This window comes from Doryrhamphus excisus, linkage group LG16 (genome assembly GCF_037039965.1).
Source record: "Doryrhamphus excisus strain RoL-2023G ecotype Guam linkage group LG16, RoL_Dexc_Guam_v1.1, whole genome shotgun sequence".
NCBI lineage: Eukaryota > Metazoa > Chordata > Actinopteri > Syngnathiformes > Syngnathidae > Doryrhamphus > Doryrhamphus excisus.
The window spans coordinates 2,744,330-2,770,427 of NC_136372.1; the positions used below are offsets into that span (position 1 = coordinate 2,744,330).

Consider the following 26,098-nt stretch of genomic DNA (forward strand, 5'->3'; position numbering starts at 1 on the left):
TTAATGTGTTGTTTTATTGTTTTTGGATTTTGATTAACGCTTTATGTCAACATACAATGGTTTCAGTATTAGTGGAAGCTAACTTGTTAGCCAGAGAGATGCTAATTGGCAAGCTAATCCGTCTGCCGAGTGCGCATCACAGCGGTGCGCGTCCGCCGGAGGACACACACACACGGCCAGCAATAGAGAAGCTGCTGTCTTCAGCAAAATGGCCGACAGATTTTCGAGGTTCAACGAAGAGCGTGATTTCCAGGTAAAATGCGAGTCACGCCGTTCGCCATTCGTCGGGACGTTTATTTGAATGTTTGGGGACACGCGCGAAGAAAACACGTCAGTTGCAGCCGAGTCATTCTTACCGCTGTACACCTTGCATTTTCTGCATCGATGCTGGTTAGCATTAGCGGCTAACGCACTGCGGCGCTTCTGAATTTGACTTCCCCTTACGATGTTCTAAATCAATATTTATCTCGGTTTCTGTTACGCGTCGTCGCTTGTTTGATAATACAACATCACCGCCGCGGACAACGCAGCGACACACTAGATATTTAACTCCAAATTTGCTGATTAATGACCTTGAGAAGTGCTTATTTATCGACATATGCTAACGGAGGTACGGCTAGGTAGCTAGCTAACTACCATGTTGCTAACACGTAAGGCTAACTGAGCATTAGCATGCGATGACAAGTGACATTTTCCTAAAAAATGTGTTATTCCTCAGACATTGTCGATTAACCAACTCTGTGGTTTGTTCAAATATTTAATTAGTTGACGCAAGTTAAAACGTAAATGCTTAATAAACATGTACACAGCGATGCAGTCTTCCAGACACGTAATTGCAGTGAATTTAGCGACACTTGCTAATGTTTTGCCTTTTGTGTACCGGTCCTAATACTGTACATTTACTAATGGTGCTATTTTAAAACGTACATTATATAAGACATTTCACCGTTATGACGACCTGCGTTTGAGAAGCTTGCTGTTATCTATGCTTTGAGACCACACCCAATAAAAGAGCATTTAGTTCATTGCACAAATTGGTACTTTATTAACAGTCATTGTTACTCACTGTGTTAATATATTCTTAATTATTCGCATGTTTTTTGTTTTAACTTGATTTTTTGGCTTTAACAATGTAGGCATTATATTTAAACAGCTGGACAATTCATTTTATTTATTCCCTTTTCTCAACTTTTAACAATAATTTGAGCAAGTCGCTTTGTTGCACCTAAAACAATGTTTTGATTGAACATGTTTTGCTACAAAATGATGTGGACTTGTTGCATTCCGCTCCGTAAACCTGTTTAACTAGCTGGCTAAGGATTCAGAATTGGTTAATTTGCTAACACTGCCTGTCTTTTTTTTTTTTTACCCCCACTATTCATTCCCATGGGTGCCTGCTTGTAGTGTTTATGCGAGAGCTGCATTGCATTGCGTTGAGCCTGAATGAATCTGTTTAGGGCAGCTCCGGCTCTGCACAGTGGTGCTCTGTTTGCGCAAAGCCATTCACGCTGTCAGAATCCGGACAGGTTCTCCATGGAGTGAAGCCGCCCCCCCCCCTTGCTTCTGAGCCGCATGCTGCCGGAAGTGTCCCCTGGATGTAGTGACAGCGCCAGCACGACCGGACTGACAGTGAAGCATGCACGGTTTATTGGCTCACATTGTGCTTTTAGCAGGCATCTTAGTGGAGCTGTCGGATCGCACGGAGACATTATTTTAGGTTAGGGGGACATTGCTTGAAAGCCGAAGCGACCCATTTAACAAGTCTGCAGCCCCTGAATTAGAACACATATCTATACCAATGCTTTCTGCAGCCCGTCGAGGCAGCTAACTAGTATAGACTTTAAAGTCAGTTGCGGTTGGAACGGCGCTGCGCTGCTACACACAGTCACATTGTGAGGGGGGGGGTCTCAATGGGAAAGCAATTGATGCGGAGTCGCTCTTCCCCCCCCGGCAGCAGCCTTTATCATAATCCCCCCCACCTCCGGCCTTCACTAATGCTGATGCAGGGTTCTGTTTAATCTGAATTAATGACAGCCAGTGTAGCATCAGATAACCTCATTGTGGTTTTACAGCTTATCCCAGCAAAACCGCATTCCGTGGGGGGCATTCCGGGGGGCACGAGTTGTTCATGTCACAGTCCCACAGGTCTGCAATTAATCTGTGGTGTTTGGTATGCTAGATGCCACCATTGTCATTTGCATAATTAGCCATGATGCAAAACAGTATCGTGTTTGTAAACCTTCTTTAACAGCAGAACATGGAGTTACTGCATTATGAGTGTTGGTTTAATTTTGTGCAGTAGTGTGCTGATTTGTAAGAAAATTGGCTCATCATTTTGGAGTTGCCACCGGAATACCCAGCATGCCTTATGGGCACTTTGTAAATAACAGAGTTGTTGTTGTTACCCACATAGAATGGTAGTTTCGGGCCCTATGGAGTTTTTTTAGAATATTTTTTTAACCGTTTACACTTACTATACCAGGATAGAGTATGCCTTTTGCGTTGATGCATAAAAAGTCTGTTGACTAAATGTAAAAATATTGGTGCAAGAATAAACGTGCCCACATAGGTGGTGAAATAACGTGTTTTGTTGCTGTGAAGTAAAGTGAACGGCGGACTATTTGCGGGCTCTTTTTTGTTTCTTTTCTGCGTGCATGAAGGTCAGCAGGCTTGACAAGACACAACCTTCGCCTGTCCTCTGTCAGCCAGAGAAAGGAAGCCATCTGTCTGCTGTACAAACACTCCCTTTTAGGAGTTAGCCAGCCCCATAACTCATGCTTTGTTTTCCTCTGAAGTTTTTTCCTAATGCAGAATAACAGGATCTGTGGACATGCTATTTATTGGCGATGCACAGTTTCAACTGTGTCAATGAATGCGGCAACCGCGTTTTTGAATAATAGTTCCGAGTAGAGACGGATACGGATTCCCGCCAGTGATGAAATAACCCTCAAAGATGAATATAAATGTCTGTCACCTAGGGCGGGAATCACTTTGACCAGTACGAAGATGGCCAAGTGGAGGTGGAGCAGGCGTCCTTGGACAAGCCCATCGAATCGGTAAGGCCGCATCCCGTCACCCTGCACCATTGGACCAGCTGTGAGAGTGGATGATTGGTCCAGGCAGGAAAAAATTAAAACACCATGATTTATTTTTTCGACTATTAAGAGTTCTCTTTGACCACGTAACCTATAGAAAGACTCATGTCATGTCCATTTAATGACCCCCCCGTCAAGCCCCCCTTCCCCTGTCCTGTCCTGACATCCATTTCCTGTGTGACATTTAAAGATAACATACATGCTAGCTAGCATCCTTTAGTTGACACAATATGATTGTTAGCTTTTTATCAGATGAGCTGATACAGAATATATGGAGTGGATAAAGCACTGTTATTGATTAGGCTTTTTTATATATATGTATATGTGTATATATATAATTTTCTTTAGTGAATGATTGCAAATTTGACCTTGGATCGCTGGATGATATTTTAATATTTTAATTTATGGTAATTTAGTAGCAGTGCTTCTTCCACTCCCCCGACAACAGAGCGTACATTTAGATGATGACGCGAATGGCTATTTTTTGTGTTTTGAGCGACTGTTTTGTGTGTATGTATGTATGTAGCTTAGAATTTGTTTGTGTTTATAGGACAGTATATCTTATTGTACACAACTTGGGGTGTTCGACATTTCTCTCCCGCAGCGAATTGGCCACCCCCCCTATTAGCTAAGCAGCAATGACCCGGTTTGTATTTGCACGCTCTGCTTTCTTACTCCTGTCTCTAGGGTCCTTGTAACGCTTCTCTTGACTGTTTTTTGTCTCTCTCTAGCTCTCTCTCTCTTTCTCTCTCTTGCTCTGTTCAACTCTGAAAGCTGTAATCTCTCTGTCTTTCTGTCTCGCTCCCTCCCTACTACACAGTGATTCGGTGTACAGTACCCTCTGTCATTCTGTGCTGGCATGGTGCTTGTGCAACTGGGACTGCATTTTTTTTTTTCTGCTGAAGAGGCACATGGATAATAGTGCAGGCGTCTCTCTATCTCTCTCTCCCTCTTATTGTCTTCCCCATTTTCTCCGCCCCCCCCGCCCCCCCTTCTCTCTTAAATGGTCGCTGAAGCCGTCATGGTGAGCAGGCCCAAGCCCTTCCTCACATAAAATCGCCAATGGAAAAGAAAGAAATGGCAGAAAATAGGTTACAGGAATACAGTAGATCCCCGCTTTACGTGATTGGCACTTTGGTTTTTGTGATTTATTCGTTCCAAAATTGACTACTTAGACATTAAAGAAAACAATGCCAAATAATTATAAATGACTATTTTTTCAATAGTGTTTATTAGCTTCTGTATTAAATTACTGTCACTCACAACTTTCTTTAGCCCCATGGCGGGTTATTTAACAGTCACACTCAATAATACATGCACAGACGAGTGTAGGGTGGGTTTATGGGCACTCGTTTTTTTCAAAGCGAAACAGTACAGTGCAATTGTACTAGTTTTGTTACTTGCAGTATTGTTTACGTGCCTGAGTAGGATAGGATTTCTGCAGAGGAAAAAACTGAATTTGTGGGGATCTACTGTATAACTCAATTATATGATGTCTTGGACATGTAAAATAAAGCCCCTATTAATTATGTAGATGGAAAATAATCCAAAGGAGATAATCCAACCAAAGTGTAAAAATAAAATGGCTCATCTGTGTGACCTGCTACTTCTCTCACAGAGGTAGTCATCCACTCGTGCGTGGGTGCTGGAGAGGTAGAAACAAAAAGGCGGGTGAGAGGTGGCTTGCTTACCGAGCTTGAGTGTACTGTACTCCTACTCCTGCGCTATTATTTATGAAGGCGGGGGGGGGGGCACCCGAGAGCCGAGCTGCGGCATCACACGGTTCATCACAAACGACACGTGTTCTATAGTCTGACAAAATGATCTGGATCATTCATTCGACACACACTGCCAGCGAATGGTTCAGCCCGGTCTCTCGGAGCCCCTCCCCCCCGGGCCTCTTTGTTGTATAGGCAACTAGAGGTCTGTGGTTCTTGACTGGGATCTTTTAATTCTTGTCTTTCCGCCCCTTCTCTCTTTTGGGCTCTAACATTGATTATGCATTGCATGTGTGGTAGCAAAACAGTACGACTTCCTGTCCGCGCCACAACTTTCCTCTCCTTACTCTCCTAAACCCGACTCCCCTCCCTCAATCATGCCCCCTACCCCGCCTCAGAGCGATATGCAGCGGGCACCCTCAGAGCCGGAGAATGCACATGACGTGTACGCCCTCCACCGAACAAAGAGCGACGCAGATACATGCACAGACCCTCTATCACTGATTTTAGCGCAAAACAAACACTTTTAAATCTTCCTATTTCATTATAGCTGACATCTCTCTTCACCTGCCTCCCTTAAGTGATTTTACCCAACTCGAAACCGTTAATACACGTCCCCCTTTGAAGAATTGGCTCATCGGAATAACGAGGTAAGTATCCACGTCAGATAACATCACACCGAGCACCATGTTGTCTTGTATCTCTTGCTCCATTCAAATCTCCATTTAAAATCTGGAGCGTCGGCGCCTGTTCTCCAGCAGCAGGAAGTCTTGACGCTGAAATATTTTCCATTCGCTCACACCGGCAGCAGGTGAGGCTTGCGAGGAATTCGCAGAAACGAAAGGGAGCCGCAGAGCAAACCCGAAAAAGACATTTAATGGGGCACAAGACACACAACATTGGGTGCAAATGCCATACAGCGCTTGCCTTGGTGCGTTTGCAGGTGTACCTAATATTGTGTCCCGCGAGTGTATATAAATGCTGAACGCACCAATGCTCGGATCGGTTCTTGTGACCGCTTTCTTGCACGCTGACGGGACAGTTGCATGTGTTTTTAAAATTAGCATTGACTGCGCAGACAAGACACATGAATACTCTCAGGTCTCTTGGTGGGATCCCCTGCATATCACTCCCCCCCCCCCCCCTACACCCCCCTCGGCCATAACTTTGCAAACGCGCTGTGCCGATAACTGCACAGTGCACACTTTTCCAAAACCTACCCCGGTTTGTAGAGCTCTCTTGTTTGGATAACATTTTCTGCTTTTCTTTTCTCCTGTATTAACAGTCCGTTGGTGGGTTTATTTTTTACTTTTTTTGACATGCCTACCTTTTGTGTTTGTATACAGTATTGTTTTTTTTAAAGCAGAGAGAAGCAGATATTACTTAAAAAAAAAAAGCAGTAGAGAAGCTAGCAGAATTGCAGTTGAAAGAAAGCGTTTGGCTGGTTTCTTACGTTGTGTCACGTGTGACTGTTTTTTTGACAGCCCAGTATTTTAAAGCCAGGTTCGTATGGAAATGCCTTCACTCCACTTGCACTGCTGTTGGACTCGCCGTCTTTGCTTTCATCCGTCCGTCCGTCCGTCCGTCTGTCTGTCTTTTTCTTTTGGTGCACTCATCTGTTTGCTCCGACATGCAGCCGGCACATCATCTCTGCCCGCCAGACCCAAATTTCTTTAGCCTTTTGCAGCTTGTGGCTCGACGAACCAGCCCTTCCTGTTTTAATTTGTTTTCACACGTAAATAACAAACAGGGTTTGCTAGAGCACATCTGATCACATTTCATCGTCAGGCCCCAGGTGGAGGGAACTGTGGAGTCGGAGCGTTATCTTTTAATCAGGCCAGTCGCTCTGGGAGCTTTTTATTAAACATTTTGCTCCGGGGCCTAAGCTATGCCCCAAATCAATCGCGGCGATATTGTAGCATAATGCCGCAGTAAAGGACAGTGGGAGGGGAGATGTTCCCTGCAGCAAACTGCAGCGTTTCCCTCCATACAATCAAGTTGGCCGACCACACAAAGATGGAGGACGGGGATGATGCTCCACGGTCCACACATCCCCTGCATCCTGTGTATCTTTTGGACATGTTGAAGGACTGCCAGGCAGGAACGTGTCATACACGGTATTTACTTAATATATATTGCTGTACCAGGATGTGGTTTTCAGTGTAAAGACAATACCAGGTTGAAAACAGGAAGTGGCACAGTTCAGCCAGTAGTGTCCATCCCAGAAGCCACATTTTTGCAGGAACGAAAACTTGTTGGCATTGAATGAGGACCATGTCGGCGGAGATGCCGTGCGTGCTGCAGGACTTCCCCTCCCCACCTTTACATGCACTAACCCATCCAGGCCCAGTTGTCTTTCCACCACCCTAAACCTCCCCCCGATCCCCCCTCGCCATGGCTCAGCCTGCTCTGTACTGCCCCCTTGTCCATCTGACCTCTCCTCTAAAGTACAATAAAGCACCAAACGGGCCCTGTTGAGCCATCACCACCTTCTGTGTGCCTGATCCACCTGAGACTAACACTTGGAGTTTTGCTAACAACCTCCTCCCTCCCAACACTCCCGCCTCTCTGTTGTGTATGTGCGCCATTCGCAGTGTGCTACTAACACGGACGCTTTTTGTTAAAAAAGAATTTTAACAAAAAGCTGCATGCCGTTTTTGTTTTGTTTTTGTTTCAACCCACCCCCCTTTTCACCTTTTTTATTTTTTTTTTCTCATGATGTCAGTCTCCTTTTGTGATTATAAATATCCTTCATGTTTGGTTTGTATGGTTTGTTATTTTGGTAGAATGCAGCACTGTGGTGAATGTTAGTCAAGCCTGGAGTAGTTATAATCACAATAGAAAAAACAAAACACCGCTTATTCAGAAATCTCATTGTCTCATGTTGATTTTGTGCTTGATGTTGTACTGTAGTGTGTAGTGTTGGGACAGTCTTGCATTTCACTTAATGTTTTGATGTATTTCATTTTTCTCTTTGCTGACCCATACTAGTGACATAACAATCTCAGGAGACTTGCATATTATGCCCCCCCCCCCCCGGAGTGTTGAAGGAATTGCTGCTGTGCACGTTTATCCACTCCTGTCTTTTGATTTTTTTTTTTTTTTTCCCAACGTCTGTGCCTCTTTTGAGTGTTAGTCAACAACAATCCAGAGCTTTTACACTGTAAGGCAGTTAGCCTATTTGATGTACAGTATATATTATATCATGTATAACGTTTGAATGCGAAATTAACCTTTTATGTTGGTGAACATAACAGTTTAGCCAAGTTAAAAGTGGCTTCTACTCCTTTTAATAGAGGCGGTGCTCCAGTTCATCCACTTTAATGATTAAATGGTGTCGGTTCTGTTCATTTCGAACATGCTTTCAAAGTAAAAGCGTAAAAAAGCGGAGCTCACTTCCTATGTTTAACAAAGTTTATAAGCACCGAAAATGTAAAGCTGAGTGTAGATTAATGAAGTGCCTTTTTAGGAAATTCCTTCCTTCCAGTAGATTCCTCATACGCTGCAGTTGAGCAACTGGGATGGCCTTGGAAGCTGGGAGGATTTAATGCATGTTGGTGGAGGATCGCATTCTTGGCCCGGTTTGAGGTCAAAGTGTAATAAAAATATGACGTAGTTAAAAGACAAATGTGTTGCCAAACAGCCCGGCGATGCAGGCAGTGTGAAAGACCATGCACAGCAGCTATTTCCTATTTCTAGTCCATCCAACGGGGGGGGCTGCTACATGCACACAATGTTTTCCCCCTCCTGTCGCCTGCACAAATTCCCTTCACACGTGCACATTCTGTCCGCCTTGGGCCTTGTAATGGTAATCCAAGGCCCGCTAGCCTCCGCCCCCTGTCTCTCTTCCTCTTTTTTTTCATTTGAATTTTTATATGTGTCAGCTACATACGTCTCATGGTGCTCCCCCACACCCCCACCCACCCCTCAGAATCACAGCAAGCTTGGAGTTTCTGGTCGTCATTTTGTTAATGCAAGATTTCCATACTTGTTCTGTGTCACTTTTTCTTTGTTTACTAAGATCTTGCTCTGTAGTGGTTCATATATATGTGTATATATATATATTTGTGTATGTATGTGTGTGTGTGTGTGTGTGTGAGAGAGTGCGTGTGGTGATGCATATATTGCCCTACCTCCTTTTTCCCCCTTCCTAACCTCCCAGACAATATTGACAGTTTTTCCCAATGCCATTTCCTTCAATGGCTACTAGTCAGTCCTACTTGAGCATTTGTTGTAGTTTGCAGCCTACACATAGCCTCATTTACTCATCTTAGTAGAAAACCTTGCGTCCCCCCCCCAGTCTTCCCACCCCTTTCACCCCCCCCCTTCCCAACTCGTGCTGAAAGACACTGATGTGTACACTCTGTAGTTGACATGGATGATGCTAATGATGACAATGGTGGTGGTGGTGGTGGTGGTGGTTGTGCTGATGATGATAGTGTGAGCTGAATGCTTTTTTTTTATTTTAATTTTTTTTTATGTGACCCGTGATCCGCGGGGGGGAAAAGCTCCTCTTATTATTGGAATATTTCTGGTTTGTCTCCTTTCTCCTGTCTGCTAGGACAACATCGGGCACCGGCTGCTTCAGAAACATGGATGGAAGTTGGGGCAGGGCCTTGGCAAAACCATGCAGGGTAAGCGCTCGCTCTTCCACGCACATCTTTACATCTTTACTCCTAATGAAACGGCTGGTGGCTCTCGCCAGTTCACCTCTATTTGACTTCACTCACATTTACAGGGTCCCCCCCCCCATTCTATACTTTGTCTGTCTCAACCTCACTTCTGTTGCTGTCATGCTGATTTCTGTCAAACGTTACGCAGGGGGAAAATGTTTGTGGTGCATTTGCTTTCAGTTAAAGTGCGTTCCCATGGAGTGAAGTTCATACTTGGTTCATGTACAGGTTGTTTGTTGCCTCTATGTTTTATGCAAAGTCCCTGATTAGACATGTATTACTATGAATGACCCTTCAATATTGGTTTCCCTGTACTCTCTCCAGCATAGTTTGTAAACAAAAATATTCTTGGTAGCCAAACCAGACCGAGTTCACCAGGTTGTGTTTCCTCTCTTTTAGTCACAATGGGCCACAGTAGGTCCAAACATTCATGTCCACTATTGTATATTATATTATGCAGTATGCCAAGACACCAACGGCTCCGCATTGTACTCGGGCTTCAAACTCAGGGTTGTAGAACCCTAGCATGTTGCCAGTCTTCACTTCTTTCCAGTGACAATCACTTTTTTTCATCCTTTTTCTTTTAACCTAACCATTGACTTTGATACTGTGGTTCACTTTGCGTTTATATGTACTCAGTCCTGCTTTTGTAACGCCTATCTCGCTCAAGTGCCCCGTGCTTAACCCGGCAATAACAATCATGCAAAATTATCATGACGGCAAGTCACGCTGCTTATATTAATGAGTGGTATCTGGATGGTGTGGGTGTCGGATGAAGAATCTGCGTGGCCACTGTAAAAGCTGTCGCATTTGAATTCATTAAGCGCCGTAAAAGCATCTTGAACTTGTTTTTGTTATTATTATTCTTTGCTACTATTATTATTCAGGCAGAGAAGAGGGGACTTTAACTACTTAAAATGTAAGATGCACAGATCAACGGCCATTTTCGTTTTAGGGGCCATTTGCAGTAATGTGGCACCTCGTTTTTTGTTAAGACATTCAAAAAAAGCACCTTTGCCCACAGGAATCTAATGAATCTGACCATACAACCTATAAACCATACACTTAATAATTTATCCAACTATTTTGGTATTCGATAATCAGTTTTTGATTTAACGTTGTAAATATCTTCTTTGCGGCATGTCAAATTTTGATTTTGAAAAACTATGACGGACATTTTTGTTGCAGACCAAACCACAAACTGTTAGCATTTGGTTCATATTGATTTGGTCCGTTTGCGGCCGAACTGATGACTCGATTAATCAAAAATGCAAGCGTCAGATCAATTGTGCATCCACAACTTAACACCACAAGATGTGCCAAAGCGACTCCATAACCAGGAAAAAAGCCGTAAGAAACAAACAAACACGCAATATTTTATAAGAATCGAGCGAAACCCAAATCATATGAAAACTAGGGCGATCTGACCTAGTTTTTTCTTTCTGTGTAAAGTTCCAAAACGGGCGGTGTTTAATTTTGTTTGTAGAATATGTCATGTGCCGATAACAGAATGAGCTGTACTCTGTAGTGGCCCCCCAGGCTGCACTTTGCACACCCCTGATGCAGCGACTAATTACAAGTGTTTTGTGTCTTCTTGCCATTGGAATAGGATGTTTGTTAATATGCGGTTACTGCATGGAGTAACGTAACTGTTTGGAAATTGGAATATGGCTTCACATTGACCAGATGATGCCTGACCAATAAGGCGATAGGCGTACATTGCAGTTATTATTGCTGTTATTAATAAAGTCTGACGGCTGCTGGTGTTGGCACCCGCCCCTATTTGTTGTCAAAACGTCACTCAGTGTGTCAACTCACAAGTCGGGCTGAAGTGCGTGAGGTTTTGATTGGGTGGCGTGTACTTGAGAAGCAGCATCCGCGTTCTATCGAAGGCGATAAGGATGTTGGGCCAAGTTAGCGCCGATGGTTGCGGGTTACGTAAGCGTCCAGCTTTGTTTGCAGGTGGCTCTGCAGCAAAGTGCGTCCAGTTGTACAATGCGGTGTTTGTTAAATGTACACACAGTCGCACACATGCTTGGGAATTCATTCGCAACACAGTCTTGTTGAAGGGCAATCATTTTAATCCTCCTCCTTGAATTTTGAAGTGAAAAGCATTATGTCCCCTTTTTAAGTTTCTCACTGTATTGACTGTTCTTATTCTTCTTTTGTCCCTTTTTTGCCCCTTTTTAGGTAAGGTTTGTTGGATCCTTTCTGTATGCGTATGCGTGTCTGTGTGCGTGCGTGTGTTTTCTTTCTCCTACTCGGCAGTTCACCTCAGTGTAACCCCCCCCTCCTTTTTTTTGCAGTATACTATAGGCTAATGTAATGGCCTCTGTCAGCTTCCTTGTCTCTGCTTCATAATCACTAAACCTTTTATTTCAATCCGCCTCTGAATTTAAACCTAAGAACAACAAATTGCTTGAATCAAGGTAGATGTAAGAAGCCGTGATTCCGCCACGTACCTTTTTAGAATCTTTATCACTAGGTCGTCCACGTCGCCCCCCCTCCCCTCCTCAACCCCTCTTAGAGTTTCCGTGGCTGCTGTCGGGTATCTGATTGGCTGTAACCACACGGCTCAGACTTTGAATGGCTTGCAGGGTAGAGCAACTTCCCCTCTCTGCTTGTTTGCCTGTTTCAACCTTTACAAGAAAAACCTGTGACACTTTGGATGTGTGTGTGCTTGTTCTGTTGGGCTGAGATATATATAAATATATATATTATATATGTGTATGTATGTGTGTGTGTGTGTGTGTGTGTGTGTGTGAATGTCCGTAACTGACCGGGCCATAGTGTCAGCTTACAGGGAAAACCTCACCACCCCGCCCTTACACCCTGAGAGTCACTGTCGCCACGGTTACACACTCCCACCCCCTTTTTTTTCTTTGCACCCACCGACCCACCCCTCCCATCCTTGCACCGCATGCTTGTCCCGGAGGTGCACTGTTGCCTGGCTCCAACTGTCGCACTCCCCCCTGGGCTTTAAGCAGTGTCAGTACACCCGCGGTGGAGGAATGAGGTGTCGCACACCAGCACTGTAAAAAGTGTACGCACTACACTACACGACACAAGCCAAGCACTGCTTAAAGTCTGGCAGAAGGTACATTTGTGTGTCACGTGTTCACCATACAGGGGGGGTTGTTCCTATGCATCCTAAAGACAAGCTTGCTGGCTGGAAGCTAGTCAGGAAATAACTTGGCTCACAAGCCTCAAAGGGGGAAGGTGGTGGTTGTCCATTATTTTACCTTTTTTTTATTTTTTTTTACCCCAACAAAATATCTGTCCCATTTCAGCTGAATTGGCACCATTGGTTAGTATGCTACCGTGTACATAAAGTCATTCCTCACCCAGAAAAGCCTCTCGGAAAATGATCAGACGGGGTTTGAAATTATTGCTTGACACTATATGGACTATAAGTAACAACAATATCCTTTTGCCACCACTCTACGCGTATGTGAAGATTTTGGAGTGACTATGGGGACTTTTGTGCATTTGTCATCTAGTGCAGTGATTTTCAACAACTGTCGTGAGAAATAGTCAGGTGTGCCGTGAGGAATTATTCAATATCACTTTTTTTTAATTAACATGTATTAATAATTTTCTGCAAATATTATGTCAGTGTAAAGACTGGCAGAGCAATGTAATATTCGTCCGTGTGACAACACGTAGCCGATTGCCTCGTTCCTCTCATAGATGCACGTGAGCGGTAGTGTTGACATTTTGTAATGTTGTTGGTTAAATTAGTATGCGGATCAAAAGGATCTGCTGTGGCGAGTCCATAATCAGGAAACTGAAAGATGTTGGTTATTGGTGTGCGCCGCAAAATTTTTCCAAAGTAAAAAAAACATGGCGTGGCTCAAAAAAGGTTGAAAAACACTGATCTAGTGCATCCCACCAGGTTGGACGCCAATAATTGTCCTGCTCCAATGAAGATTTAGTAGTGACTGCATTAAGCCCGCCCACTAATTGAAGAAGTGTGTCCTAATACTTGTGTCCATATAGTGTAGCAGCATATACTTACTATATCGGCAAAGGGGGGGTGTATCTTTCGGGGCTTATTCTGGTTGAGGGAGTGAGATGAGCAACGACAGGGCACTGGGACCAGTGGTTTTTGAGAGGGTGGTGAGAGGGAACCTATAAGCACATAGCTGTGTGTGAAGGGATGTGGGGTGGGGTGGGGTGGCTGAAGGGGGCGGGGCGCTGACACACTGACACCCCGCTCAGGTAATGCCTTCCCCCCGCACTCCGCCCTCCTCCCCCCAAACCTCACAACTACACACACACACACACACACACACACCCAACCCCGCCCTCCCTTCTCTATGTGTCTCAATCTTCCTGCTTAACCAATTGGTGTTTCTTTTTTACAGCCATTTGATCCTGCCCATGTTGTGCTGATGGTAAACTTAGTGGTAAATGTTATTTTATCCCCCAATTGAATTGTTTATTTTTGATTTTTTTTGTTTTGTTTTGTTTGTTTTTCTCCCATTTTTGTTTTGTTTCTCCTGTCATCACAGCACCAATGCTACATAGGCTTTTCAATTCTCTCCGTATTAGTCCTCATTCTGCTGCTTGTATATATATATTATCATGCATTACGTATTACTCTTAGAACATTGTCATTTTCTTTGTTTTCAGTTTTTTTTTTTTTTAAACCTTGTGATTCACACCTTGTGATTTAGATGCACATTGTTGTTGTCTGGTCCCTTTCCTCCTCCCCTCCCTTCCCCTCCACTGGGATGGGTAATGTGGAAGTATTGTCACTGTGTGTGTGAAGATTTGGTGATAGGTTTTTGGGATGCAATTTGTTCATGAATCTTTTAATTCTGGGCCTGGCCTGGCTTGTGACTCCCCCTCAGACGCACCACTGCAGTGGACTGATTTGCGCACCCCAACAACGGTACAGTCGTCCCTCGCGACATCACGGTTTTTCAAAAAAATGAATTGAGTACTGTTTTGTAGTTAAATATGGCCTATTATTAGTAAAAAAAATATTATTTTTGTTGTCCAAATTAAGCAGTCTCAAGCAATACACACCTAGTGCGAGCCGTTTTTAAGACCGCCATTGAACTTGTGAGTGTAGTATTTGACTTTGGTCACTAGGTGTCAGTAATTGTTCAGTGAGACGAGCGCCAGACTAAATTACCTCACAACAGATGCAATAATAATAATAACACGTTACTATTGGAACAATAGCCCACAACAAGCCAAGGCTCAACCCCTGACATCACTTCCTGTCATCGATTCTGCTCCCCGACAAGGTCAGCTGTTTTAAATGGCTTGTCAAGGTGACTATATTTCATGTTTTGATGGCTCTAATGATGTTAAACATATTTTGAAGATCATAAACAGGTTCTTTATGCGACGGCAAACAGTGATAAACGAGGGATTACTGTATACAGAGTTCAGTTAACAAACCCCCCTTTTCCATTGCACAGTACCAACTTGACTTTTACGATAACTTTTTAACGTTCTGCAAGTTGTGGTATTACACCCCGCAGTCTCCACTTTGCTGCAGAGAGACCCTCATTCTCCCCCCCGCTACTGTGCAGTGGTAAAGTGGCAAAATTCAACCAAAAGGTCCGGTACAAGCTGAAAAGACACTGCAGTGGGACTGAGAGTCCGGGCAGGCCACGATGATGTTCCAATGCCCACGCATTTGTGATCTCAGAATTGAATGTCATTGGGCTGTGATGACTCAATTACTAAAAAGGAAGCAAATAGAGGAACTTATGCTCTTAGCTTCCTGCGGGAAGATAAGAATGCTCTGTCGAGATTGGTGCATTCATAATGACCCCTCGCTCCAAAAACTGGCACGTACTTAGCGGCGATGTCATATGCCCAATGGGATACATGTCAATGTGATTCACTGCAACCACACATATATGTGAGGAGAAAAGGAGGAAAAAAAAGCTGAAACCAAACAGAAATGATAATCAGTCATATTTGGTTGTTGTATCTGGATGGTAAGAGGAGCAACATAGACTGGTCCAAATTATTATTTTAGATGATTTTTCTTTTTTCTGAGATTCCCTGTCTATCTCTGTCTGCCCCCACACCCCTGTCCCTTATCCTCATATTTTCGCAGGTAAGTATCCCCATCCCTTGCACTGTCACCATGGCGATACCTTGGCCTGTGACGTCACTCTGCTGTAGTTCATTGCTTGTCTTGTTTTTTATTTTTTTTTATTTTTTTTACTACAGTATGTCTTTCTCTCTGCTTTGTTTGGCTGATTATGAGTGGATTAAGCAGTTATGTCTCAACCTTCCAAAGTAGTTTTGATTTCTGTCTATATGTTTTTATTCTTTTGGTTGTTTGTTTTATCTACCGTTACTTTCCTTTCTGGTTTTAGCTCTTTTCACAGCTTATGTCACATAGCGTTAGATTTCTGTCCGGATTCCGGATGGGGAAAGGAGCGCATTTGTAAAACTCTGGCCATGCAAGACCAGGCGACCTTAACACAATTGGAAAGCGGCGATGCAATAGGCCGCAGGAAACACTGGGAGGGTTTGTTGTCCTCATTGCCGTTCCAGCACTTGACACTTAAAATTGACTGCATTTGTGTAGCAAAATGTGTGTTAAAAAAAAAACAACAAAAAAAAAAAACACCACAGTAAGCTGTGAGAATGGCTGCTATTTGGTTTCACTGTAGCTTTCTGGTCTATCTGCACTTTAAAGGCAAACTTCTCTAACCCCCGGCACCCTATGCTCTCTAAAAGCAGGCTGTCTCCGAGCTGGCCTTCCGTCGCCCGTACGAAAACAACTCAACTGTCGTCTCTCTGTCTCTTTTTCCTCCAGGACGCACGGACCCCGTGCCAATCATTCTTAAATATGATGTCATGGGGATGGGACGAATGGAGATGGAGGTAAATGTGTAACTATGTTAACTATGTTATGTAACTATGTTATAAAAATGGTGATTAATATGATCTGTACAATTTGAATCATTTGATCTCCATGTTTGTTTGTTTTTTAGATGGACTATGCAGAGGACGCCACAGAGAAAAGACGAGTCCTCGAAGTGGAGAAAGAGGAGACCGAAGAACTGCGGCAAAAATACAAAGTAAGTCCTTGCCTCCCACTTGGAAACTGGTCATGATTAGACCTTGATCCCACTTTTTGTGGTCCACGTACAATAGGACCAGATGGAAAAGGAGAAAGCTATTGCTAAAGCTCTGGAAGACCTGAGGGCTAACTTCTACTGCGAGCTGTGTGACAAACAATACACCAAACACCAGGAGTTTGACAACCACATCAACTCCTACGACCACGCTCACAAGCAGGTACCACTTGGCGACCATCTTAAAGCATGGCTGCTCTTCTCAGGTGAGATATTGACGTTTCATTTGTTCTCTTGTATCCGAACACAGAGGCTGAAGGAGCTGAAGCAGCGAGAGTTTGCACGGAATGTGTCATCACGTTCCCGGAAAGGTGGGAAGAAGCAAGAGAAGATGCTGCGTCGTCTGCACGAGCTGGCTGAGCAGAGGAAGCAGCAGGACCGGTGAGCATCGTAATCGTTGTTCTGGCGCCCTCTGCTGGCTGTGTTTAACTTTCTTAATGGCGTGTGTTTCAGAACTCCAGGAAGTGGCCCCATGTTCAAAACAACCACGGTGGTTGTGGATGGAGAGAAAGCCGAAGACGGCGACACCATCGCCCCGGAGAGCGCCGTTGCCTTGCCCGAGATCCCCGTCGAGGTCTCTGTCCCGGATAAACGTTACAAAGCCTCCCCGAAGCCGACCCGGACGTTCAGCTTCTCTCTGGGCAGGAACAAATGCTCTTCCCCGACAGCTAGCGCTTCCTCCAAAGTCAGCGTCTCCTTCTCGTTTGCCAAGAAAGCTCCGGTGAAGCTGGAGACGGCTGCGGCAGTGTTCACTGATCATGGCGAGGAGGCTATTGAGGGAGAGGAGGAGGTCCAGGAGGGAGAAAAGGCTGCGGCACAAAATGAAGCATCCATCTGCGACGGCGACAGTCCCAAAGGTGGATCGCGTGGAATCGAAGGAGCAGAGCCAACATGTGCGCTCGTGACGGAAGAAGAAGCAGCGCCACAGCTGCCGCCACAGAACGATGGAAGCTCCTTGGCGTCCACCTTGAACAAGCTGAAAATGATGATGAAGAAGGAGGAGGGACACACGGGTCAGGAACCTCAGTACTACCACTACATGCCTCCAGCCCACTGTCGAGTAAAACCCCATTTCCAGTTCCTGCTCTTCATGAAGGCATCAGACCAGGGTCAGAGTAAAGACGACGGTGAGGAGGATGACTTGCAGGAGGAGAAGATTGAAGATGGCTCTCAGCAGACGGAGCCCAATGTTCTAGAGTGTAACGATGAGGAAGATGATGGAACCCCCACTGCAACCCCTGATCCTCCTCAGCAGACTCCTCCGTCTCCCAAAGTGAAGGATGAGGACATGGCGTCATGTGCAGTAGAGACAACTCCTGATGTTCCAGCTTCTCCTCCAGAGAAAGCCGAAACCCCACAGGAGCCGACGGACTCCAACTCGGGACCTAAAATCCCGACAGGTCCCTTCTTCCCCGTGTTGAGCAAAGACGAGACCACCACCCTGCAGTGGCCCTCCGAGCTTCTGGAGTTCACCAAAGCACAACCCTCGCTGTCTTACAGCTGCAACCCGCTCTACTTTGACTTCAAGTTGTCTCGCAACAAAGGCCCGCGTGCCGGAAAAGCGGCAAAGCCTCTAAAGACCTGCGAGCAGCCTGACAAGGAACCGGAGAAGGACGCCACGGCGGCAAAAGTGGAGCCGGTCGCTAAATCCGAGGTCGGTGGCGACAACGATGAAGTTGCGGTGAAAGCCGAGGGCGGCCCATCGGAAGGCGACGATCAAAAGGCGGCGGCGGCGGCGGCGAGCAGCAGTGCCAAGAAGAAAAAGAAAAAGAAGAAGCACAAGAAATCGACAAAGCATTTGAAGCGCAAAGCGAAGGACAAATTGGCGGCAGAAGACGGCGACGGCGACGCCGAGGCCACGCAAGACATGCCCAAGAAGAAGAAAAAGCACAAAAAGAAGAAGAGCAAAAACAAGGCGGCTGATCAAGAAGAGGCAGCAGATGATGAGAAGGAGAAAACCAAAAAGTCTGAAGATACGTCAGATGCCTCCTCTGTGCAGCCTCCGTGTGGAGTTCCGTGTGAAGCGGGCAAGAGGAAGCGCGGCGTTAAGGATCAGCCCAGCAAGTCGGAAGCGGAGGAAGGCGGGAAGGGAAAATGCCAAGACAAAGTCACTTCCTCCGAGGAACACGGCGGCAGCAAGCGGCTAAAAACCGATTCGGCTGCATCCCAAAGCACTTCCTGTTCCACCTCCGCCCAGAAGAGCCCCGGACCGGCAAGACCTCCCAGCAGCGAGAGCGAGGAGGAAGGGGGCTCCGCCACCCAGCGCTCGCGTCATCATCGGTCGAGTCCTCGTGAGGAGCGGCGCCACCATAGCGAGGAATCGCGGCGCTCCTGCAGCCGCTCGTCGAGACGCGGCAGCAGCCGTCGCCGCCACCATCGCGGTAAAACTTCCCAGAGTCGCTCTTACTCCAGCAGCTCCGAGCGCTCCTCGGCAGGCAGCAGCGCCTACAGCCACAGAAGTCGCAGCTACTCAGACAGCTACAGCGACTACAGCAACGAGGGGCGCAGGCGGAGGCGCTCCAAGCGCTCCTCCGACTCTGAATACGAGAGGCGGGACAGCCGAGGGCACAGGCGGTCGAGGCGGCGCCAGTATTCGTCGTCGTCCTCCGACGATTCCCGCTCACGGTCGCGCAGCTACAGCCGCAGGAAGAGGCACCGGCGGCACCACCGCAGCACCTCCCGCAGCTCCAGCAGCTGGAGCCGCAGCACCAGCGCCAGGTCATGGCGCCGCAGCTACAGCCGCAGCCGCAGCTCGGCCAGCCGCTCGTCCAGCTCCACCAAAGCCTCCCCACACCGGCGCGGCAACCGAAGCCGAGGGGGCAGCGAGACCAACCGCAGGGACTTTAACCGCTCCCGCATCTACCGATCTCAGTCGCCGCGCTCCAACTCGCGGGGCCTTAACCGCAGCGTCGGCGGCTCGCTGGCGCAGAGGCTGGGCGGGTCCCGCGACGCGGGGGAGCACAAGAACTCCCTGACGGCGCGACAGCTCCTGGAGAAGATTCAGGCAAAAAAGAATTCAGACGATCCTGTCACAGGAACCAAATCCGGATTAAAGATCAAGGATCCTCCGCAGGGGTACTTTGGTCCCAAACTTCCTCCAGCGATCGGAAACAAAAGCATACTGCCGCTTTTCGGAAAACTTCAAGCAGGGAAGAAAACGCCAATCATCCCCCTGACCAGACCCGAAGAGGGCGACAAGTCGGGACCAGGGAAGAGCTCCGATGCCGATGGAGAAGTTATCCTGGTGGAGCCCATTAGGGAGTTCCCTCCCCCGCCGCCCCCTCCAGCTCCGCCGGTGCAGAAAGTGGAGGAGACCCCTCAGACGGCAGCGGTCCAAGAGGAGATGACGACAGAAGGTCAGGTGGTCCAAGAACCCCACCTGCTGTTTGATCAGGAGTCTTCCATGATGGTGCCTCAGTATCAAGTGGACTCGGCGCAGGACCCCTCACAGGACCCTATGATGGAGTCCCTAATGCCCGACCAGCAGCCGCCCATGCACGGGTACCCCGTCTACGCACCGCAGAGCCTGGAGGAAGAAGGCATGGAGGCGGAGGAGGACGGCCTGGCTCCCCTGGAGAGTCAGCCCATCACCTTCACGCCGGAGGAGATGGAGAAGTACAGCAAGCTGCAGCAGGCGGCGCAGCAGCACATCCAGCAGCAGCTGCTGGCCAAGCAGGTGAAGACCTTCCCCTCCGCCGCGGTCGCCGCCGTGGCCGCCGCCGCCAACCTGACCCCGGCCCCGCCGCCGCCCGCCCTGCAGCAGATCCACATCCAGCAGCCCGCCGTGTCCGTGGCGTCCGGGACGTCCATCGCCACGGTGCAGCACGCCCTCCTGCAGCACCACGCCGCCACCGCCGCCGCCATGGGCATCCACCCCGCGCACCACCCGCACCCCGCCCACGCGCAGCTCGCCCAGGTGCACCACATCCCCCAGCACCACCTCACCCCCATCTCCTTGTCTCCCTTAGGCCACACCCTCGGACACTCGCTCGGACACTCTTTGGGACACGCCGGGCTCATCCCCGCCCACCCGACCGCGTTCCTATCCGGTCAGCCCATTCACATCATCCCAGCCTCGGCGCTCCACCACACCCCCCTTGCCCTGCATCACGTACCCCACGCCGCCCTCTACCCCACGCTCTTCACGCCCAGGCCCTCGCAGGCCGCGGCTGCGGCGGCGGCGCTTCAGCTCCACCCCCTCCTCCACCCAATCTTCTCAGGGCAGGACCTCCAGCACCCACCTAACCACGGCTCCTGAACGCATCGGGGAACCGTCTGACGGGTGTTTTAGTCAACACGTATCCTCTCCAGACACCGCACACTTGTGGGTGTTTTTTTTTCACGGGGTACGCAAACAGGATCCATTTTGTTTCCTTTTGACCACTGGACTTTTTCTTTTTCACACTTTATGACATACGATTTGCTCATTGGTGCAGCCGATGACAAACAAAATGGCCGAAGCCATAAAGAAAATGATTACAGAAGGATTTAAAAAAAACAGGAGCTGCACCTCCTCTGGTTATACAGTACATAATAGGGACAGAATATTTCCTATATTATTCTAATATGACTACTTGCTCTATATCACGTCATTTATTTCTAATGCAGTAACTTGTACAAATATTCATGTGAACACTTCAGCGTCCGGGTCGTTAAGGCATTCATTCACTTTTTTTTTTTTTAATTCTAATTAGCTAAAAGAGGCGAGGATTTTTTTTTTTTTTGCTCACGTTCCCACAGGGGGGGACAACTGAATGAATTGCACTGAATCCTTCAAAGATGATGCGTTTTGCATCGTTTAAGATTGTAGTATACTGCAATAATTGTTTTTTCTGTTTTTAAATTATTTTCCAAGAAGGTGGGTGTTTTTTTTTTTTGTGTAATTTTTTGTAAATAATAAAAATGCTGTAGATTAACCTTAACATTGTGGAGGTTGTCATTGTTACAGATGTTTCACCCGCCTGATGGGTCTGGGAGGGGAGGACGGGGGGGGGCTGGGGATTTGAAGGAGCATCGCTCGAGTCAACTATCCCATGATTTGACACTAGGCGGCGCCATTGTAGCTTTGACGGGGTGAGTCCAAGCACCAGCACACCCAAAGTAAACCCAAGTACAGTAACATTATATTGGATTAATTAATTACATTGTATGCAAAAAACACAATCAGTCAAGGAAATACCAAGTTTTATTTAACAATTAAATCACTCACATAGTGAGACTAGACCCAACTGTAAATGAGGACAATGTACTGCACAATTACAATTGTTATATTTTCATGTCATTTAATCACTGCTGGAATACCTCAAAATCTTAACCAAGCGTGTATTGTTAGGTCCAACCATTTCACTGCCGAGGTTCATACTTGGGAGTGTTATTGACGGAATAAAGAACATGAAGCAGTTTTTTTTTTTTAAAGATCTTACACTTCAAAGGTTCATGACTCCGTTACCTCCCCCAAGCACATAAAAGTGGTTTGGAAAAAAGTCTGTAGCAAAATAAAGCTTCACATGGTCAAATACTGTCATGAAGGTGCACCAAGAACTGAAAACACATTTTTAATAAAAAAAGTATTTTATCTCGTGTGTGTGTGTGTGTGTGTGTGTGTGTGTGTGTGATGCTGTTCAGCTCAGATATCGAACGACCACGAACATGACGACGCACGTGAGCAGCATTCCTCCGATCATGATGAACTTATCCTGAGTGGCTCTCCGTTCTATGAGTCTCATCACCGTATTGGACAGACCCAGCATGTTGGCCACGTCCAGCATCTTCTTATGGGTTCCCTGGGAGGAAACCAGAGGAGACGCAATCGTTTAGTTTTTTTTTTTAACGTATTTATCCTCTAAAGGTCATCCAGATGACTTTCTCATGGCCTGACAAGCGATGACGAGGACGCACCCTGATAAGGAGGGGGAACCCTGGAGCAAAACCAGGAAGACGATCTCCTCCCTGGAAACAAGGACTCACCCCGTCTTTGCCGAGACACGTTAACAATGCCGCCATTGTGATGCACGCCAGACAGCAGGTCAGGGAAAGTTTTTTTTATTAATCCATCACTGCACATTGTTCCTTTGTTTTGCAGTTTTTGGCACCCGACGTGGGGTACCAGTGGTTGGGTACCCAACGGGGCGGGGCTTGACAACACTGTCAGTTGATTAGAGCGAATGTGAATGGTCACCCCAATCGAAGGCTTAATGATGTCATAACCCCGCGACCAAAAGCATTGAACATGGCACATCGTTATGTTTTCTTAGCGACACCCACCTTCAATGTGGACCTCTGATCTCGCAGGCCGTTGAGGATGCTGCTGCCGCTGCCCAGCAGGTCGTCCATGCCGCGGTGGGCGTTGTGCAAGTTTGAGTTGAGCTGCAACGTCTCGTCGATGGGGATGGACGTGTCGGCGTCCTGCGGCACCAACCAGAGATCAGGTCACGTTTTGGATCTCTGACCCAACACGAGAGAGGAGCGTTAAACTGACGTTTGTGGTGAAGGTTCTGCTCATGAGTTCCTCCCTCTCCCTTTCCTGCGCCTCTCTGGTGTAGCGTCTGTGCTGGAAGTTTTGGAGGGCGGTGCGCAGGTGCTGGACGTCGTACTTGAGCTGGTCCACGCGCCTGGGGAGAAGACGTGGAGCTTCAGTGCTCGGAAAAAGAATCTTTAGGGATTATTTGGCGAGGTCCGCGTGCGAACGACTCCCGACTCACAGTTTAGCGTTCTGGCGGCGGTTGGGCGGCTCCTTGCTGGCCAGGATCTCCAGGCGCTCTAAATGGTTGAAGATCTGGTCGATTCGAGCTTGGAGTTCATTCTCTAACACTTCAAACGTGGAGAGAAAAAAAAAACATTAGCGACGCCACCTATTTCGGAAAAGATGCTAGCTGCTGTAAACATAAATGACTATCACTAGCATGTCTAGCCAAGACAGACACGTCTGGAGCGCTGTGCTACATTTCTGGTTCTATGGTTATCATCACACTACTTAATAGGATACGATACATCGGTGCACCCGCTGAAGTTATACTATACCAATACTTTTGGACTGAGCAGCCATGACATGAGTTCCTTTCCGACGCTGCATTACATTTTAGATCTAGTTCTATGGTTATCATCACACTGCTTAGCAAAAAGAGGGAACAAATTAGCTTAATAGGATACATCGGTGCACCCGCTGAAGCTGGAACAATACTTTTGATCTGAGCAGCCATGACAGATGTTCCTTTCCTACACGGCAATACATTTGAGATGTAGTTCTAGGGTTATCATCACATATAGTTGTACTCCTTGTGTGGTGGCCTTATAAAAAAATCACAAAAAAAAATTAATCTTCCAGTTTCTCGCTGAGCTAAAGTCTCAGGTGACATCATCCAAGGTGTGTATTTTTGTTGCGTGTGTGTTGTCAATGTACAACTTCCCACTATTATCTTCCCATACACACCCAGCTGCTTCCTGTTCTGGCACCAGCTGGAAGCCCCCAAAACACTGATCAGACACAAAACAATCAAGGGGGGGGGGGACAACACCCCCTCCTCAGCCATAACAAGAAGTGTACAAAGAATGGACATTAATTAGCCTTTAATGGGACACAGGAAGGAATACACGGCCACAACATTACGTACACCTGGCACTATGCATTTAGAACATTGTGCGCTTTATTCATGCGTGTATTGTATAAATATCACGTAAACACGTTAAACTTAGTACTCACAGTGTACCGACTGACGGTCTGTTCTCTCCAGGTTGCCCATTAGCGACTGCACCTCCTGGATTTGCCTAAATAAACCGGGGCAAACATGTCAAATGTGACTTAAAGCAGGTTTCCCACCTTGTCTTGGTATTATTTCATAATGAAACCAATACACGCTTTCATTTCTGGTATTACCTAGCTAGCTAAAGAGTACTAAATACTCACTTATTAGTCTGGTGGTAAAGCGTCTCCATGTCCGGTTGTCTCCAGCTAAACTATTATTATTTATCTTTATGTCGTCGCTGGGTTTATTTTATTTAAAAACGAATTTAACGCGCCGCTAAGCTAACGACAAAGCTAGCATAAGGGAAGTGCAGGAGGAATTCAACACGTCATCAGGCGCTGGAGCGTTTGTGTACGGAAGTGGAAAAGCGGAAGTGTTGTTACGTCACGCGAAAGCGGGAAAATTGACAGGAAGTGAAGTTTTTTTTATTGTTGTCGACGCCATTAGAGAAAATGTAAGAAGACGCATTTAGCACAGTTTTGTTGCCTTATGTCGAAATTTCTGTCAGTTTAAATGTATTTTGAGATGTAATACAAGCACCTTGGCAGGTAAATTATTTTAATACTTATATGAATACCTTAGCTGTCCCAAATACATTTCCTTCTGCTAAAACAGGAAGTGTCTGCTATCATAAACTATAATCTTCAAGTTCATAGACAGGACATGCTCATGTGACATATATCCTTGGGCTAGCTTTAGTATAATAATGAGGCTATACAGGTGCTCTCCTTTCACAGATTAAGTGTCAAAAACATTCCCTCCAGGTCCATTTTCCCTGATGTCTTCCATTTTTCCAGGCCTGAAGCCAATCCTTCTTTGATGATTTCACTTTGAGGTAAGATCACAACTCAGGTTTGATGATAAAATAGCGATTGAATTGATACCAATCTGTATCTAGAATCTGTATCCGATTCATATTAGCATTCTTTAATGTTCATTTTAACAAATATCTGTTTTTTTAGTTGTTTATGCTATTTGATTAGTGATATTTGTTTAGCTAATATATTGTTTACAAACTCAGGGAATAAGTAATTGCACAGGAGGGCTTTAAACGCACTTCTCCCCTTCTAAACTCTCCTGTTAGCTTTGTCTCCTCCAATTTCATGTCAACATTTGCAATAAGTGTGACTGCTATTGTAATTATTAGATTAGATTCAACTCCAGAACTTTCCTCTCTCTTCGGTTGCAACTATGGTGCATTCAAGGAGCGTCAAACAATGTGCACTTGATGAGGAAACATTTATCAAGGAAGCATAACGACATAACTTAATTATTTGAGCAATATTTCAAGTAAGAAGTATCAGTATATCAGAATTTACTTGGTATCAGATTGATACCAAAATTTGCTGTATCAAAAAGTCAAAGTAGACCCAAGATGGGATTTCCCAGATGAAGCAACAACGCGGAAATGATTCCGAGCCAAACGACACTTCAATCATCCTACGCTGACGTCTAATTTTAAGGTGGGGGGGATTAATTAGTCTGTCGAGCTGTTCCAAGTTTTTCCAGTAACATTTGTTTACCTCATGGGGGCTCAGCCATCAACAAACGGAGCCAGACAGATGCTACTTGACTTGATGCCTTGTACGTATCTCCAGGCTAGAAACATGTCAGAAACCTTGAGATGCGTTCATGCCACTTCTTGCTTCTCCACGTTTTTTTTTTTTTTTTTTTTCCCCCTTCTCCGGTTGTCATAACACATCCCCCCAGGGGGCTGGCGGGTGTGGAGGCACCAAAATGACGGCCCCTGTC

The 26,098-nt window shown here is 46.3% G+C and overlaps 2 protein-coding genes across 6 annotated transcripts; one reads left to right on the plus strand and one right to left on the minus strand.

Annotated features, from left to right (window-relative positions):
• The first annotated feature begins 89 nt into the window (after positions 1-89).
• Positions 90-21,526, plus strand: gpatch8 (G patch domain containing 8). Of its 5 annotated transcripts, XM_078797451.1 has the most exons (11): positions 182-253; positions 2,979-3,056; positions 3,700-3,741; positions 6,298-6,316; positions 9,375-9,447; positions 13,854-13,895; positions 16,283-16,350; positions 16,461-16,547; positions 16,624-16,767; positions 16,855-16,985; positions 17,058-21,526. In XM_078797451.1, the coding sequence occupies exons 7-11, from the start codon at positions 16,324-16,326 to the stop codon at positions 20,860-20,862; spliced, it is 4,194 nt and encodes a 1,397-aa protein (XP_078653577.1). In that variant the 5' UTR covers positions 182-253; positions 2,979-3,056; positions 3,700-3,741; positions 6,298-6,316; positions 9,375-9,447; positions 13,854-13,895; positions 16,283-16,323; the 3' UTR covers positions 20,863-21,526. The 5 variants fall into 5 exon arrangements, with proteins under 5 accessions (XP_057904642.2, XP_078653577.1, XP_057904643.2 ...); XM_058048660.2 differs by lacking the exon at positions 13,854-13,895; XM_058048659.2 differs by lacking the exons at positions 3,700-3,741; positions 6,298-6,316; positions 13,854-13,895 and having other exon boundaries at positions 90-253.
• Positions 21,527-21,762: 236 nt separating this feature from the next.
• Positions 21,763-24,703, minus strand: gosr2 (golgi SNAP receptor complex member 2). The gene is made up of 6 exons (XM_058048691.2): positions 24,508-24,703; positions 24,304-24,368; positions 23,306-23,414; positions 23,083-23,215; positions 22,869-23,009; positions 21,763-22,387 (listed from the first exon to the last, which is right to left on the minus strand). The coding sequence occupies exons 1-6, from the start codon at positions 24,534-24,536 to the stop codon at positions 22,226-22,228; spliced, it is 639 nt and encodes a 212-aa protein (XP_057904674.1). The 5' UTR covers positions 24,537-24,703; the 3' UTR covers positions 21,763-22,225.
• Between the last annotated feature and the right edge of the window lie 1,395 nt (positions 24,704-26,098).